We start from the raw sequence: 14332 nt of genomic DNA, 5'->3' as shown, positions 1-14332 counted from the left end.
CGTACTGCGTTTTAATCAGATAGTCAAGTGTCTGTAAGTGTGTGTCGTTATTGTGATTGCACCCAATTAAAAGAAGATATTGCAATTTATTAAACCCTTAGGGGACATTGAGGGAGATGCAAAAGGAAAAGGAGGAGACGGCGAAGGCCTGTAAGTGAGGAGCGCCGCTCAGAGAGCAGGAGGAGGAACCCGACATTCAGACCATCAAAAATATATCACACATGTGATATGCATAAGCAAAGATGTAATGAGGTGACTGCGTTTCCAAACAGATGGCAGCACAGTGTCCGTTCATTTCTAATTTGTAAAACACCAGACTGGTTATTATTGAATCAGCCCGCTTTTTTAGTTGTTTCCATTTGTTCCCATTAAACCTTTTTTATTTTCCACATATTTATGGTAAAAATAATAAAACTCTGATGATCTGCATCTCGCGGTCTTCACCGGCAGACAGAGTTTCCTCGAGACTCCACCTGTTGGTTAAAGTGGTGAGAGGGTGGAGTCGTTTCATTATTTCAACGGTGAAGGAAAAGAAGAAGAAAAACGTGGTTAGGCTCAGCTGGGGGGCGTGGTTAGGCTCAGCTGGGGGCGTGGTTAGGCTCCGCTGGGGGCGTGGTTAGGCTCAGCTGCAGAGGGGACAGAGTGGGGGAGGCTCAGGGAACGGTGCTGGAAAGAGGTGTCGTTAACCTCAGCTGCAACATATGTTTTGATTGTGTATCTCCCCAATATTTATCCAAGTATTGTCCAAATATAACGGGCCGGATTAAAAAGCCCAACAGGCCGTATGTGGCCCGGCAGGCCGTAGTTTGCCCATCCATCGGTCTACATGACCGTTCTTCACTTTGACTGAAACCTCCTGACACTAAACGTCCTCCTTCTGAATGCACGCGGTGCAAAGGTTGACACAGGAGTGTTGTGTGTGTGTGTGTGTTTAAATACTGTGAGGGGCCAGAGTGACTGGAGGCGCCCACCAGGTGGCTCCGCCCACTCCCATGTGACAGTATCAGGAGCTGTTACTAACTCTGCTTCCTTCCCGGAGTCGTTGTGAATTCACGTCTCGTAGGGTCCATTGGACCTGGCGGTGTCTGATGCTGGTGAGCCGGCCTCCTGCCTTGGCCCGGCTGATGCCTGATCCGATGTGAGGTCAAAGGTCAGGGATGTCGTATGTGTACAGATTATAAAGCCCTCTGAGGCAAATTTGTAATTTGTAACAAATTTTCCTCAGAGGGCTTTACAATCTGTACACATACGACATCCCTGACCTTTGACCTCACATCGGATCAGGAAAAACTCCCCCAAAAATAACCTTTGACAGGGAAAAAAGGGAAGAAACCTTCAGGAGAGCAAAAGAGGATCTCCCCGGATGGACAGATGAATAGATGTCACGTGTTCAGAATGAACAGCAGATATTGGGCTATACAAAATAAACTGAATTGAATTGAAGCCACACATATCTTCTCCTCATCGTGGGAGAATAAAGAACCGTCAGAACGTATATTTTGATAGATCTCCAAAGCTAAATTTGGGGAATTTTGAACGGGTAAGCCAACTATTTAAAAAAATTTTTTTTATCATCACGTTTACTGTGTTTTACTGTGTGTGTCGCATATATATATATACAGTCACACCGTGTCCAATAAGCCGAGCCGCCTCGTAATGTGGCACTGAGTGCTTTGGGGGTTAAAACACCCCCCTCCCATATCCTATGACCTTTGACCCTGACATTTCACTACCATGCACATAGGAACGTAGAGTGAACCCAGGTACACACCCCAGGGGGAGACATTAATCAAAGAGCGGACACACACACACACACACACCGTCTCTGCAGTGCTCTCTAACACTCGGCGGTGGCCTCTTGACGGCTACATCTTTCCTTCCTTCCTTCCTTCCTTCCCACCTTTACTTCTTTCCTTTCTCAGTCCTCAGTCTATCTTTTCCCCCTCCTCCTGACTTCATCTCACGCTCTCTTTTCTGTTTATTCTGTGTCTTATTTAGCAGCCAGGGCCTTATCTCCCCCCCGGCCCCTCCCCCTTTCCCTTCTACATCCTTTCTTTATCTTGGATTTCAAAGGCATCAGGCCAGTTGTATTGACTCTGAAATGCACTCATCATCAGCTTCTGCCACACACTGGGGCTGTATCAGAAGAAAGAAGTCTTGAAGCCAGCGATTCACTGTTTTACCCTTCGTCAACACATTTATTGAATGATTTTTCACTTCTTGTTAGCTTAGAGTTGCAAAGAGTTATTCGGGGCACACCTGGTTCAATAAAAGTCCAACTCATCATTCCCACAAAAACATGACATCATGCTCGGCACGCCGTCTTGGTCCTTTAAGTGGTCTTTAACCCTTTAACATGAAGAGTGAGTCCTACTCCTAAAATATGAAAAGAAACAATCAAAATGTGTTCATCCGCTCTCCCGACTTAAAAAAAAGGGAAACTCGTTTATTTATTTATTTCAGTTCTTTATTAAAATCATCTTTTTTTCTTTTTTTTTTCTTCTGTCCTGCATCACGTTATTGTCATCGCCCCCCCCCCCCCCCCCCCCCCCCCCTTCCACTGGTGGCAGAAGGCTGAAGCATCTTACCACCCTGACTTGTGTGTGTGTTTCTGTCTGTGTGTGTGTGTGTGTGCATGTGTCTGTGTGTCGAGGCGCTGACAATAAAGTGGAGCACGACGAAGCCATCGTCCCATACAGTCCATAAAGCAGTATTAATACAAGGCCTTGAGACACAGTTCAGACACCGTGGATGTGTTTCCACCGCAGGCTAAAACTGGGCTCACCAGGGCTTCCGGTGGGGGGGGGGGGGGGGGGGGGCACCGCTTCACATATTACTGATGCAGCGTTGACAATCTGGCAACGACGTTAGTCGTCCACTTGGGAATAAAAGTGGCACAAAAAAAAGGGTTCCCGACCCTATAAAGGAAAGCCCTGGTTCGGACATTCTTTTTTTTTTTTTGGAAACCACACCAGCGAGCAGATTCAGCCCCGCCCCCCTGACGTATTAGCTGTGTCATATTAGCTTCACCAGTTTTGTAAAATGAAGATAGAAACAGTGTGTCTGTCGTGTCCCTTTTAGTTTTTACAGCACAGCAGCTTGGCAGAAAACAACACATCATGTACATATATCAAAGTCCTTATATGTACGGTATAGGTTGGTTGGCAGGGGTAGCTGTGCATGTGTTTGTATAGTAATTCAGCTACTAAGAGATGCACAACAAACAAAAGAAAAAAGCCTGTGCTGCTCGCTACATTGTGTGTCAAAGGTCACCTGACACCACACCGCGGTATAAATTCCAGGGTGACTCCGATGTGACCCGGGAACGGGGTCGAGAATGTGACCCCCCCCTTTTCACAAGTGAGAATTGTGGTAAAAGCTGCTGTATCCATAAAATGTTTAATTAGTTGTTAATCTGTATAGCCCAAACCAAGAAGAAAGGCCCCTCTGGGTAGACAAACACACGCCACCACTGCTACAGTGACACGGCCATAAGACACTCGCGCACCCCTCCACGTCGTCACTTGGTTGAAGTCTTAGCGTTCGCTAACGGTAGTTAGCTAACAGAAGTTAGCTAACGGAGGCGAATGGTCGGTCTTAAGTGAGCGAAAACACAGTTGAGTACTGGTCTCTGCTTTTGCTGGGGGGGGGTTAGGGAGCTGGTTGGGAGGATCGAGACGAGGAAAGACAGACGAACGGACATATTCATCGAGATAATACCGAAAATTTAGTAGACAAACTTATATAACATAGATCTAAGCGTCTTGAAATATACTATCATATATATTTATCTTTTTTTTTCTTCTTCTTCTTCTTTTAGATGAAATAAATATATCCACAGATAACTCTTCTTTTTTTTTTTTTTTTTCAATAAAACAGACCAGCCTTACAATTGCAGACACGCAACAACACAAATGGATGGACGTGAGGAAAAAGAGGCGGGGGGGGGGGGGGAAGGAAAGATTGTTTAGGTTTTTTTTGGTCTCGGAGGAAACAAACTTTCGTGTTCCCACCGCCAGCAGCTGCTGTCTGACGGCGCCAATTTAAAAAAAAATTAAAAATTGGCAACTTGAATCTAATCTGCGAAAGTCACAGAGATCGCTTGGACTCGAGGGCGTCGGACTCGAGCCGCCGGCACAGAAACGTGTCACACTGACTCAACGCTTTTCCTGCTTTCATTGAAATTTGTATATAAGCTGTTGATTGCTGATTGTGAGAAGCAAAACACCCAACTGCCTCAAACGTGGCTCAATACAGTCGATCTTTGCTGAAGAGAGTAATCGAGAATTTCCCTGTTTGATGAACATGAGGGAATGCGTCTTTTAATAACATATATTTGTCTTATTGTAATGGCCTTGGATGAGAAACAATATCCCCAGATATCAAGATGCTAAACAACTATTTTCTCTAACACTACCCACCGTCACACACATATATATATATATATATATATATATATATATATATATATATATATATAAATATATGTATAAATATATATATATATATATATATAATTTTATTTTACTGAAAGAAAGGCAGACTTTACACAACAAGTTTATGTTTACAACGAAAGAGTTCTCTTTTAGTTTTCTTCAGCTCAAGTTTAAATTATGGCTCATATGCAGTTCCAGGCAAGCGAGAGCTGAGCGGACCGGCGCGTGGACGGCTGAGGCGTCGCGACCGACCGCAGACACCGACGCCGTCGTGTCGGCCGGTTCTCGACCCCCCCTTCGCTGAAACTCCACCGATAGACATCCAGTGTCCTGATGCTAAAGTCCCGTGTCGATGGAGAGAAGTAGCTGAACTCGAGCCGAGTGCTTTGACATCGGACTGTAACTGCTGGTGTCAGCTCGGCCGTGGATTTTAAAAAGCTATAGCTCTTGATTACACATTTACAAGGTGAGAAATACTTTTTTTAAAAGGAGGCGCTACTGTGTCTCTTTCCGTACACCGTTGCTCGAATCCGGCACTCCTTCAAAAGCCTTCTCATCCGCCACCTGGCACCAGGCTCTTTGACATCAAAACGGCACCGGCACTAAGACCTCATTTCACACCCATCAAATCCCTCCCTCCGTCCAATCACACCGACTCGATCGCGTGGTAAACGCGTGGATTAGAGCACATACATAACTTCGTACTCAAACATGTGGCGGGAGCAAAATTAGAAGAAGTCTAGACACATTTATTTCCCTGCAATCGTTCACAAAACCGTGTTAGAATCCCATCTCCTGCTCACCACGTCAGTCGGTTGGTTTTACCAGCGTAGTCTGATCTTGGCACCGATTGGACGACTCACAGGAGGGGGAAAAAACACACAAAAAAACAATGTAAACTAATAAATTACAGATCTATTTCTTCATCAACTTCTGGCTCCTCTTCAAACAGACACTAACACGTGTGATACACTACATGTGTCTTAATTGTTGTTGCAGCACCCTTCATGGTGCCTGACTTTACATTCAATCACATACGGGGGGAGGGAGGGTGGGTTGGGGTAGACAATGCCTCCATTGAGAATGTTTCACGTGCAGCTTGAGTAAGTGCTCACGTTGTATTAGACGTAATACATGTCTTGATATATAGAACACAATCAATACCGACAACAACTACAACACGGAAGTTAAAGAAAAGGTCTTCAAAGGATAAAGATTGAAGGGCGAATAATGTATTGCTCAAGTAAGAGAATAGATGAATATGACTTGTTTTAGATGCACCTGTCCTTTTGGGTGCACTTCCATATGTGTGTGTGTGTTTGTGTTTGAATGAACACTTGGCATGATAAAAGCAAAGATAGCAGCGAAGGTCGAGCTCCTACTTAAATGTTTGGCACTCAGCTTTTCATTAAGCCGGTAGAATATCAGTCACGGTTGACTTACCCTGTTGTTAAGAATACAAACACGGAAAAAAGCACAGACCCACATAATAATCACATCGAGGAGAGGAGCCGAGAGGGGAGGACGAGTGAGACGAGGAGACGGACACTTAAACAAGGCGACGAGGGAGGTAAATAAGAGAAAGGAAAATAAGGGGTGGGAAGGATAACACAGATAAGACAAGGTGGTTATCACCCTCCTCTGCCTCTCAACAAGAAGGTATTCATCACACACACCAAAGGTGCCTCGGGAGGGTGTCACAGTTCTGCGGGGGTGTAAACAGTTTGTTAAGGAGAAAAGGACGGTGGGGGTGAGCCATCTGTTTCAGGGAACAATACAAGAACACTGTTCTGTGTTAAAGGCTTCCGAGAGCAGCAGGCATACAGTACTACAAAGTTCCTGAGCCCTCAGTAAGCATTAAGAATACAAACTACTGCTCTGCTTCAACCAATCCAAAGCCCTTTACTTTCTATAGCAAAGGAGTCATCTTCAGCTGCACCACTTGTAAAATGTCCAATTTAGCTTTTCACGTATTGGTCGATAACCGAGTTCAGGATGCAAGTTGTTGTTGCAGTTGTAGTCATTCACATACTAAGAGGGATGGAAGGAAATAACAGGTAGCACACCATTGCTTCTGTTTCCCTTTGACCGGCCCCCAAAGGGTTTGTTTGGCTTTCTGGTTTGTTTGTTAGTTAGTTAGTTTGTTTGTTTGTTTGTGCAGAACTTGAGGAAAGGGCTCAGTGCCTTTTCTCCAACTGACTTGGCCACGCAACCATGGTTCCTGCCGGGCAGATTGAGATCAAAATCATCTGCTTAGACTCTCTTATGACTTTTGATACCTTGTTGAACTTCAGACCTCGCTCTCCACACTGGAGAAATGGGCCGAGCCCCTTCGCGAGCAAAGGCTCTTGGCTTTGAGGGGTAAGTGAGGAGACTGAGGAAACCTCTGGGGTTGGGGTACAGAGCGCAACCTCTGGTACTGTAGTTTAGCACTCGCCAAAGCCATGGAGGTGGGCTGGGGCGCCCCCGGAGTGGATGAGACCACAGAGGGGGAGGACACGGAGGAGGAGGAGGTAGGCGGAGGAACGTGAATGGGGTGAGATGAGGATGGAGGAGCTGGAAGGGCGGGTAGTGGGGGCGGCAGGTTTGATATGAGGCTCGGGGGTGGGGATGATGGCCGTCCTCGATCTCTATCCGCTCGTTGTGTTCGCTGCTGGACGCTGAGGTTTGACTGGCTGCCGGATTTGGGCGGATTCCGCTCGGGTTTGGAGGAGGACGAGGAGTCGTGTTTTGGCTTCAGGGGGCCGCCAAAACTCTGGTGGTACAGCTCTTCCTGGCTTCGCGAGGCCACGCGGGCCCACTTTGAGGAATGGGAGTGCGGATGGCGTCGGGGGGAATGACAGGAGGAACAAGCCGCGCGCCCTCTCCCCTTGTCCTTCGATCTGCGTTTACTCTTCTTCTCGTCCTGCATGTGGAGCTTGTCGACGGACCAGTATCGTCGAGGAGGCGGTGGTGTGATCGGCGTCAGGGGCCATCGTGATCCCGATCCCCACACTCCTCTATCTCCTCCATCACCGCCACCATCACCTCCACCTCCAATAGACCCCCATCTACTTTCTGCTGTCCCCCACCTGTCTCCCCGCTCCAGGAACAGGTCATCTCGACTGTTGATGCTACCGGATTTATCCCTGGAGGGGTAGGTGCTGAAAAACCAACCACCCCCGCCGATCCCTCCTACCGCCCTGCCTTCATGATCCTCCCAGTACCTCTCGAACTTTCCGAACTCTCCCGAAGAGCCGTCGTCGTCAGAATATATCCCGACGACCTTATCGCGTTCCCGCTCCTCATCTGACATTGTCCTTCCTCTGCCACGTCTTTTACGACGGATCGCTTTCCTCCGCTCCACCTCAGAATCTTCTTCCTCGCCCTCTGCTCCGGACTCCCAGTCGTGGAAAGGTAACCCCTCCTTGGAGAGCATCTCGGTCCGTCCATCCCGCCCCAGCAATGGCCTCCTATCCACTTCCATTCCCACAGCATCCCGGTCTGAACTTTTACTCTTCCTCCTTTTAGAAGAGACAGGCAACAAGGGCAGAAAGGCAGATGGAATGGTGTCGGAGGACGCGTTGACTCCTCCCCAGAACTTGACCGACGTCGAAGGCTTACTGCTGGAGATGGGAAAGGGCTTGCTGTTCCTTCTCCTGTTTTGTCTTTCTTTGCCTCTACTTTCTTCCCCATCATCCCTCTCTTTCTCTTCTCTTCCCTTCCTCTCCTCTTCGCCGGGGACGTTCCATCCATAGCTCCGGATGGAACTTTCACTCTTTTTCCGAAAAGACTCTCGCCTCAGGGCTGGGTATGATGGGTAATCTGGCGTCCCTGATTTGAGGTCCTCTCTTTTTTCAGCATCTCCTCCCTCCTGCTCGGACCTCTTCAGCTCTCTCTTCCGGCTCTTATCCTCTTTCTTCCTCTTCTTTGCTTTGCGCCGTTTTCGCTCCCTTTCTCTTTCCCTCTCCTCCCTCTTCTTTTTCTTCCTGCCCTTCTTCCTCCTCTTCCTCTCACGTTCCCTCTCTTTGTGATGTCTCTTGTCCTCTCTACCTCCTCCTCCGTCTGCCCGACTCATTGCTCCTCCACGCCCTCGCTCTCGGTCTCCCCACGACGCCCACCACTCCTGTAATTGGGCCAGCTGGCTGCCGGTTCTCTCTCTGCCGCGATCCCTCTGAGGGCGTGGCTTCCGGGGCGGGATCGGTGGAGGCGGTGGGCTGCACGGCAGCGAGCGCGACGACATGCGACGGGAACGGACCTTCCTCCGTGTTCCCAGGAGGAGGCTGGACTCCTCTGTGAGCAGATCTGAATCGTTATCGTCTTCGACCGTTAAATCCCGGTCGCCCGCTCGATACCGGAAACTCAATGAAGAGTTGAGGGAGCTGTCGCTGGAGCAAGAAGAGGGGGAATTCGACCGAGACAGTGATGCGGAGGATGAGGAAGAAGATGATGACGATGAAGACGAAGAGGAAGAGGATGAGGCACTGGAGCAGGAGGAGTAGAAACGGCATGGAGAAGGGGGAGTGGTAGGAGTGTGGGTAGGGGAAGAGAGTGGGACAGGCAGAGGTGCTGGAGGACGTCGCCCTCTCCTTCCACCTCCGTCGCTTGCTCCATACCTCCCACCTCCTCTTCTACCCAAAGGGAGTATATTCTCATACAGAGGACCTCCTGAGTTTTTCCTACTCGTCTGAGCTAGGCTTCCTCGTCGCCAGAAAGGAGGCCTTCGTGGGGAAGAGGGGAGCAGTGGAGGTGGCTTTGGGATTTGGTGCCCTTGGCCTTGTTGGAGGCCTTGTTGGGGGCCTATCTGGGTGCCTTTAAGAGGGAGCCGTGGCATCCCTGTGGCTTTGGGCCCTCTAGGATTAGCTTTGGGAGTCTGCTGGGGGCCTGCTATCTGTTGTTCAGCGTTAGCTCCAAGCCCTTCTGGATCTATAGGACCATAGTAGCGCTTATATTCATCTAGCCCTGTGTCACCTCCTCCCCCTGCTCCACCTGCAACTCCGCCTTGCAGGCTCCAGTGCTGTCCAAGATTCAGCTGATACTGTGGGGCCTGAAGTTCAGTAATCCCTCCTGCTATCCCCCCGACACCCACTCCTCCACCACTTCCTCCACTCAGGACCTTCTCTGGCTTTGCCCTGTTCCAGCGATCGACCACAGCAAGTCTGCGGTCATGGCGAGGCAAGAAGGAGGAGCAGGGCATGGGGCCTTCGAGCAAGGGGCTGTTTGAGGGTCCTAGAGCCATTGCGGAATGTCCCGTCGTTGGTGACGACCCGGGTAACATGGAGGTATAGGTCGGCCCCTGTTGCTGTTGTTGGTGGTGCTTCTGCTGCTGCTGAACCATGGCCATGGCCGTGGTGTTATTTATCGTGGCTGTGACGAGGTGTTGTTGGGCTGCGGTGGACATGGCGGTCATGGTGTGGTACTGGGGCAAAGAGCTTCCTCCTGGTGCCGTTTCATCCTCAAACTGGCAGCAACTGTACATCCCCTGGGTGGAGAGATAAAAAAAGAAAGAAAGAGAGAGATTGTAATTAGACCAGCAGGCGATAAGGTTGGAACCGAGTGCGTATATGTGAGACGTAGAGACACAGAAAGAGAGAGCCGACATCGCTAATTTATTCAGTGCATTGCGTAACCACCGACTGTGAACATGTGTTGGCTTAACCCCCTTTGGAAAGAGGAAAATATATGTATTCTGTCTTTCGGCATGCTGGGAAATTGCTCCCGGTAGTTTCCTCCTACCTGTTTCTCGATGTCACTGTATCTCCTCCAACGGCAGACAACATGGAGTGCTGACCATTAAATAATAATGAGAGTTTGGGGGAAAAATTGAGTTCACCAAGATGTCAATTTTCAGAATATCAAGCAAAGCCTTCGGTAAATGAAATATCACTTAGCTGGAAGAGGATTGGATTTTTTTCTCCCGGAGAGGAGTCAAATCAAACGGGTGGAGCAAAAGCAACGAAACCTATTTTGTGCAAATAAAACAACTGTTATGCTGAATTTTTAGAGGATCATATTTCCTCTCAGATGCCAGCTTGGCTGTAATGAATAATTAGAATACACATAATATATATTCTGTAATCTTTCTCTCTCTCTCTCTATGTATATATATATATGATATGTATTAGAATTAATTAATCTAATTATTAATATGAATTATTAATATATATATAAAGTTTACAGAATATATTATTTATCTATAGATATATATATATTAATAATTCATATTAATAATTATATTATATATATATATGCTTCTAATGAACTGCGCTGAACTTGCACGGTGAGAACCAGTCTGGCTTTTATTTATTTATATATATATATACGTCTCAGCAGCGACATCCAATAATGTTCCATATGAATAAAACATGAAAGGAAACAGCAGGAGTGTAAATTAGGAACTCCTCATGATATCTTTTTTATTTATTTTATTTTTAATTTTAAACCCCGCGCAGAATCAATCAATTACAAAATCGTGTCAGATGGGCGATAGCTCCCCCCCCGCTGCAGATAGGCACGACTCAATTAGCACCCTCATGTAGATCACAAAGACTCTATTATTCCTCATACGTGAAGATGATTCATAATATCAGTCACATCTTAATGACAAAGTGTGTCATCGTGTAGACCTCGCCCCCCCCCCCCCCCCCCCTGGGGCCTGGTATCTGATGGCGGCACTGTAACAACGTAACAACGGCCCTTCCGGACAATCAGCAGCGGCAGAAAGCGCTATCTCCGTTTCCAGGCTGTGAAATTGAAACCCGGGGCAAGTCGCCGATCGGGTTAAAAGAGAGAGAGGCCGCGGCTGCAGGAGCTCCGTACGCACGGAGCTCGGGATGCCCCCCCACCCCCCCCCGGGGGGATTTGACCTTTGACACCCAATGGATGTTTTTTATTCACAGAATGAGGAGCGCTGCAGACGGAGGGGGAAGTTCGGCCGGCGCGTGAAGGGAAATATATGAGCCCTAATAGATGGTGGTCAACGTAGATTATTAATTAAACAGTGGTGAGTGGACAGTGAATAACTTACACACACAAGACCTAGAGGTCAGAGGTCACGCAGACGAGGGTTTGAGCACTTTTTTCAATTTAAAGAATACATTGAAACAATAAATAAGAGTTACTATAAAACATTGTTTATTAAAACCTGACACTGCGGTAATTATATGATACTGATATAGATGTTCTGTATAACATGAACACATCTCATAAACAAACAATATTTTGTCACACTATTTCTAAGCTTAGTTTCCCTTTGCAATCTTTATTGTATTTCGTTTCTCAGCGGCCTCGCTAGATTTCCTTATTTTTCTTTTTTTTTGCGACTTCTCACCCCCAATATTTTCTATCAGGAGGAATTATGAACTCTACGGAGAACGGAAACTATTTCATTTGATTTAGCGAAGATATTTATTGATGGTTTCCGAAATCCCTCACGACACCGGCCATAGTGTCCCAATGCATAATGAGAGGGGCTCAAATCATCTCACAATGCATCAGGAAAAGTAGTATAGCGCTATATGATTACTATTATTATCTTTTTGAGCAATTCATTTTTTTTAAATGTTCATTCAAACTAACATTTTTTATGATTACATTTGTATTCTACATTATGCCAGATGTGCACAGTCCATGTAGTTCGGAGCGCTTCCGTGTCCGACTCGTCTCATACGTTTATTAACGTGTCCCGGGGGTCCAACATGGAGGACTCCCCAGTGACCTTTTCCACTTGGACAGTCTCACCACCAGCTCCTCCTTCCTGTTCCTGCCCTTTATTCCCCTCCTTCTGTCCACTACCTCTGCCACCCCAGAGGTAGTCTTGTGTCTCTTTGTCTTCTTATCTCCAAGGTCCCCCCCCCCCCCCCCCACTGTACCTTTGCACTTCCACATGTTCCTCCCCCATTCACAGCATCATCTGTTTTACCTCCAGCTCTCACCTGGTTCCCCTCCTTCCTGTGATGTCATCCCCAATACCGTAACTCAATACATTACATTACATTACATGTCATTTAGCTGACGCTTTTATCCAAAGCGACTTACAATAAGTGAATTAAACCATGAGTCCAAACTCAGAACAACAAGAATCAAGCAAGTACAATTTCTTCAATAAAGTTAAACTACAAAGTGCTATCAGTAAGAGCCATTTAAGTGCTACTAAAGTGTTAAACTACTAAAGTGCTATCAGTAAGAGACATTTAAGTGCTACTAAAGTGTTAAACTACAAAGTGCTATCAGTAAGAGACATTTAAGTGCTACTAAAGTGCTACTACGGCTCTACCTTCCCTATTCAAGGTATAGTCAAAAAAGATGTGTTTTTAGTTTGCGACGGAAGATGTAGAGACTTTCTGCTGTCCTGATGTCAATGGGGAGCTCGTTCCACCAATGAGGAGCCAGCACAGCAAACAGTCGTGACTTTGTTGAGTGTTTAGCTCGAAGTGAAGGAGCTACAAGCTGATTGGCAGAAGCCGAGCGAAGTGAACGGGCTGGGGTGTGAGGTTAGACCATGTCCTGGATGTGAGGTTAGACCATGTCCTGGGTGTGAGGTTAGACCATGTCCTGGGTGTGAGGTTAGACCATGTCCTGGGTGTGAGGTTAGACCATGTCCTGGGTGTGAGGTTAGACCATGTCCTGGATGTAGACTGGACCCATTCTGTTCATAGCACGGTACACAAGTACCAATGTTTTGAAGCGGATGCGGGCGTCCACCGGTAACCAGTGAAGGTCGCGGAGGAGCGGAGGATTGTGGGTTACGCTGCTGTTCTTTTTCCTCTTAACTCTTAACCCCCGTTGCTCTTCACCACGACCCCTGAAAGTCTTTCTCAGGAGCCGCACTAAAAACACAAGCTCCCCCAGTAGGAACTTACTGTATTGGTCTTTTTAAGGGAACGGCGACGTTGATCGCTCTGTCCTCGACCTTTTGGCATCACGAACACTACTTTGGTGTTTTCCAACCCAGGACCGTCCACTCCTGAAGTCGGGGCACCCGTTGGGAGAACCCCATTCTCACTTGACCTTTTTCTAACCCCGTTTAGGAGTTTTAAGAGTATAAACCTCTGTTTCTGAAAAGGGAAGTCGATGAGAAAGCACTTTGGTCTTTATATTTTTATACTAGTTTGCAAGGGGCAAGTCTCCTCTGGCTGTTCTGTTTTTTTTGGGGGGGGGGTCTTTGATGCGTTTGTCAATCGTAAACGTGTCTGAGAGTTGCGTTGAGTGTTGTAATGAGTTTATGGGATGTCTCATCTCACCCTGCTGAGAGCCAGGAGGAAGTCCATCCCGCTGGATCGCTTCACGCAGTGCCGTAACTTCCAGTACACCAGATGCTCCCAGGCGAACACCAGCAGGCTGAGGCCCATGGCCACCAGCAGCATGTAGAAGACCCCCGCCATGTTGTCGATGTCCAGCTTACTGCTCATCACCTGGAGGAGGGCAGGGAGGAAGGAATGGAAAGGAAAGGAAGCATTGTAGGAGGTGAGAGCAGAGCTGTGTCTGGATGTCGGCAGATAATATCTGGTTCACATAAATGCATCAAACGAAGAAGAAGAAGAAGGTTTTCCGACTATTTTAAGTCGTGCAGTTTCAACATTCATCGTGTCGTGGCAGCTGACCACGAAGGCTGATTTCTTTACCTCGATCTTATCGTTGTGGCAGATGCCCGACAGCCAGAGACGCTCCAACATGTCGATCTCGTCTGCAGGAGACAAGATGGAGGGATAGGAGAGAGAAAAGGAGGTCAGAATTAGGAGAAGCTGAAAGAAAAGAAAAAAAACAACAAGATGAGGGAAGATGAAAAAAGCTGATTTGAGTCCTTTAGGAGAGAGAGAGAGAGAGAGAGAGAGAGAGAGAGAGAGAGAGAGAGAGAGAGAGAAAGATGGGGGGGAGGAGTTAAAAGAGTACAGCATGAGAAAAGAAGATTAAAGAGA

The 14332-nt window shown here is 47.3% G+C and overlaps 1 protein-coding gene across 1 annotated transcript in view; it reads right to left on the bottom strand.

The window, feature by feature from the left end:
• Positions 1-6726: 6726 nt before the first annotated feature.
• grin2da (glutamate receptor, ionotropic, N-methyl D-aspartate 2D, a) overlaps positions 6727-14332 on the bottom strand; it is an 89033-nt gene continuing 81427 nt past the window's right edge. The window contains exons 16-18 of the mRNA XM_034545507.1: positions 14039-14100; positions 13658-13828; positions 6727-9897 (exon numbers count right to left, since the gene is read on the bottom strand). Coding sequence (XP_034401398.1) covers positions 6727-9897; positions 13658-13828; positions 14039-14100 — 3404 coding nt within the window. The remainder of the gene's footprint in view (positions 9898-13657; positions 13829-14038; positions 14101-14332) is intronic.

Source organism: Cyclopterus lumpus, chromosome 11 (genome assembly GCF_009769545.1).
Source record: "Cyclopterus lumpus isolate fCycLum1 chromosome 11, fCycLum1.pri, whole genome shotgun sequence".
In the NCBI taxonomy this organism is placed as follows: Eukaryota; Metazoa; Chordata; class Actinopteri; order Perciformes; family Cyclopteridae; genus Cyclopterus; species Cyclopterus lumpus.
The sequence above is the reverse complement of the archived record's forward strand: the minus strand, read 5'-3'. Positions and strand labels throughout refer to the sequence as shown.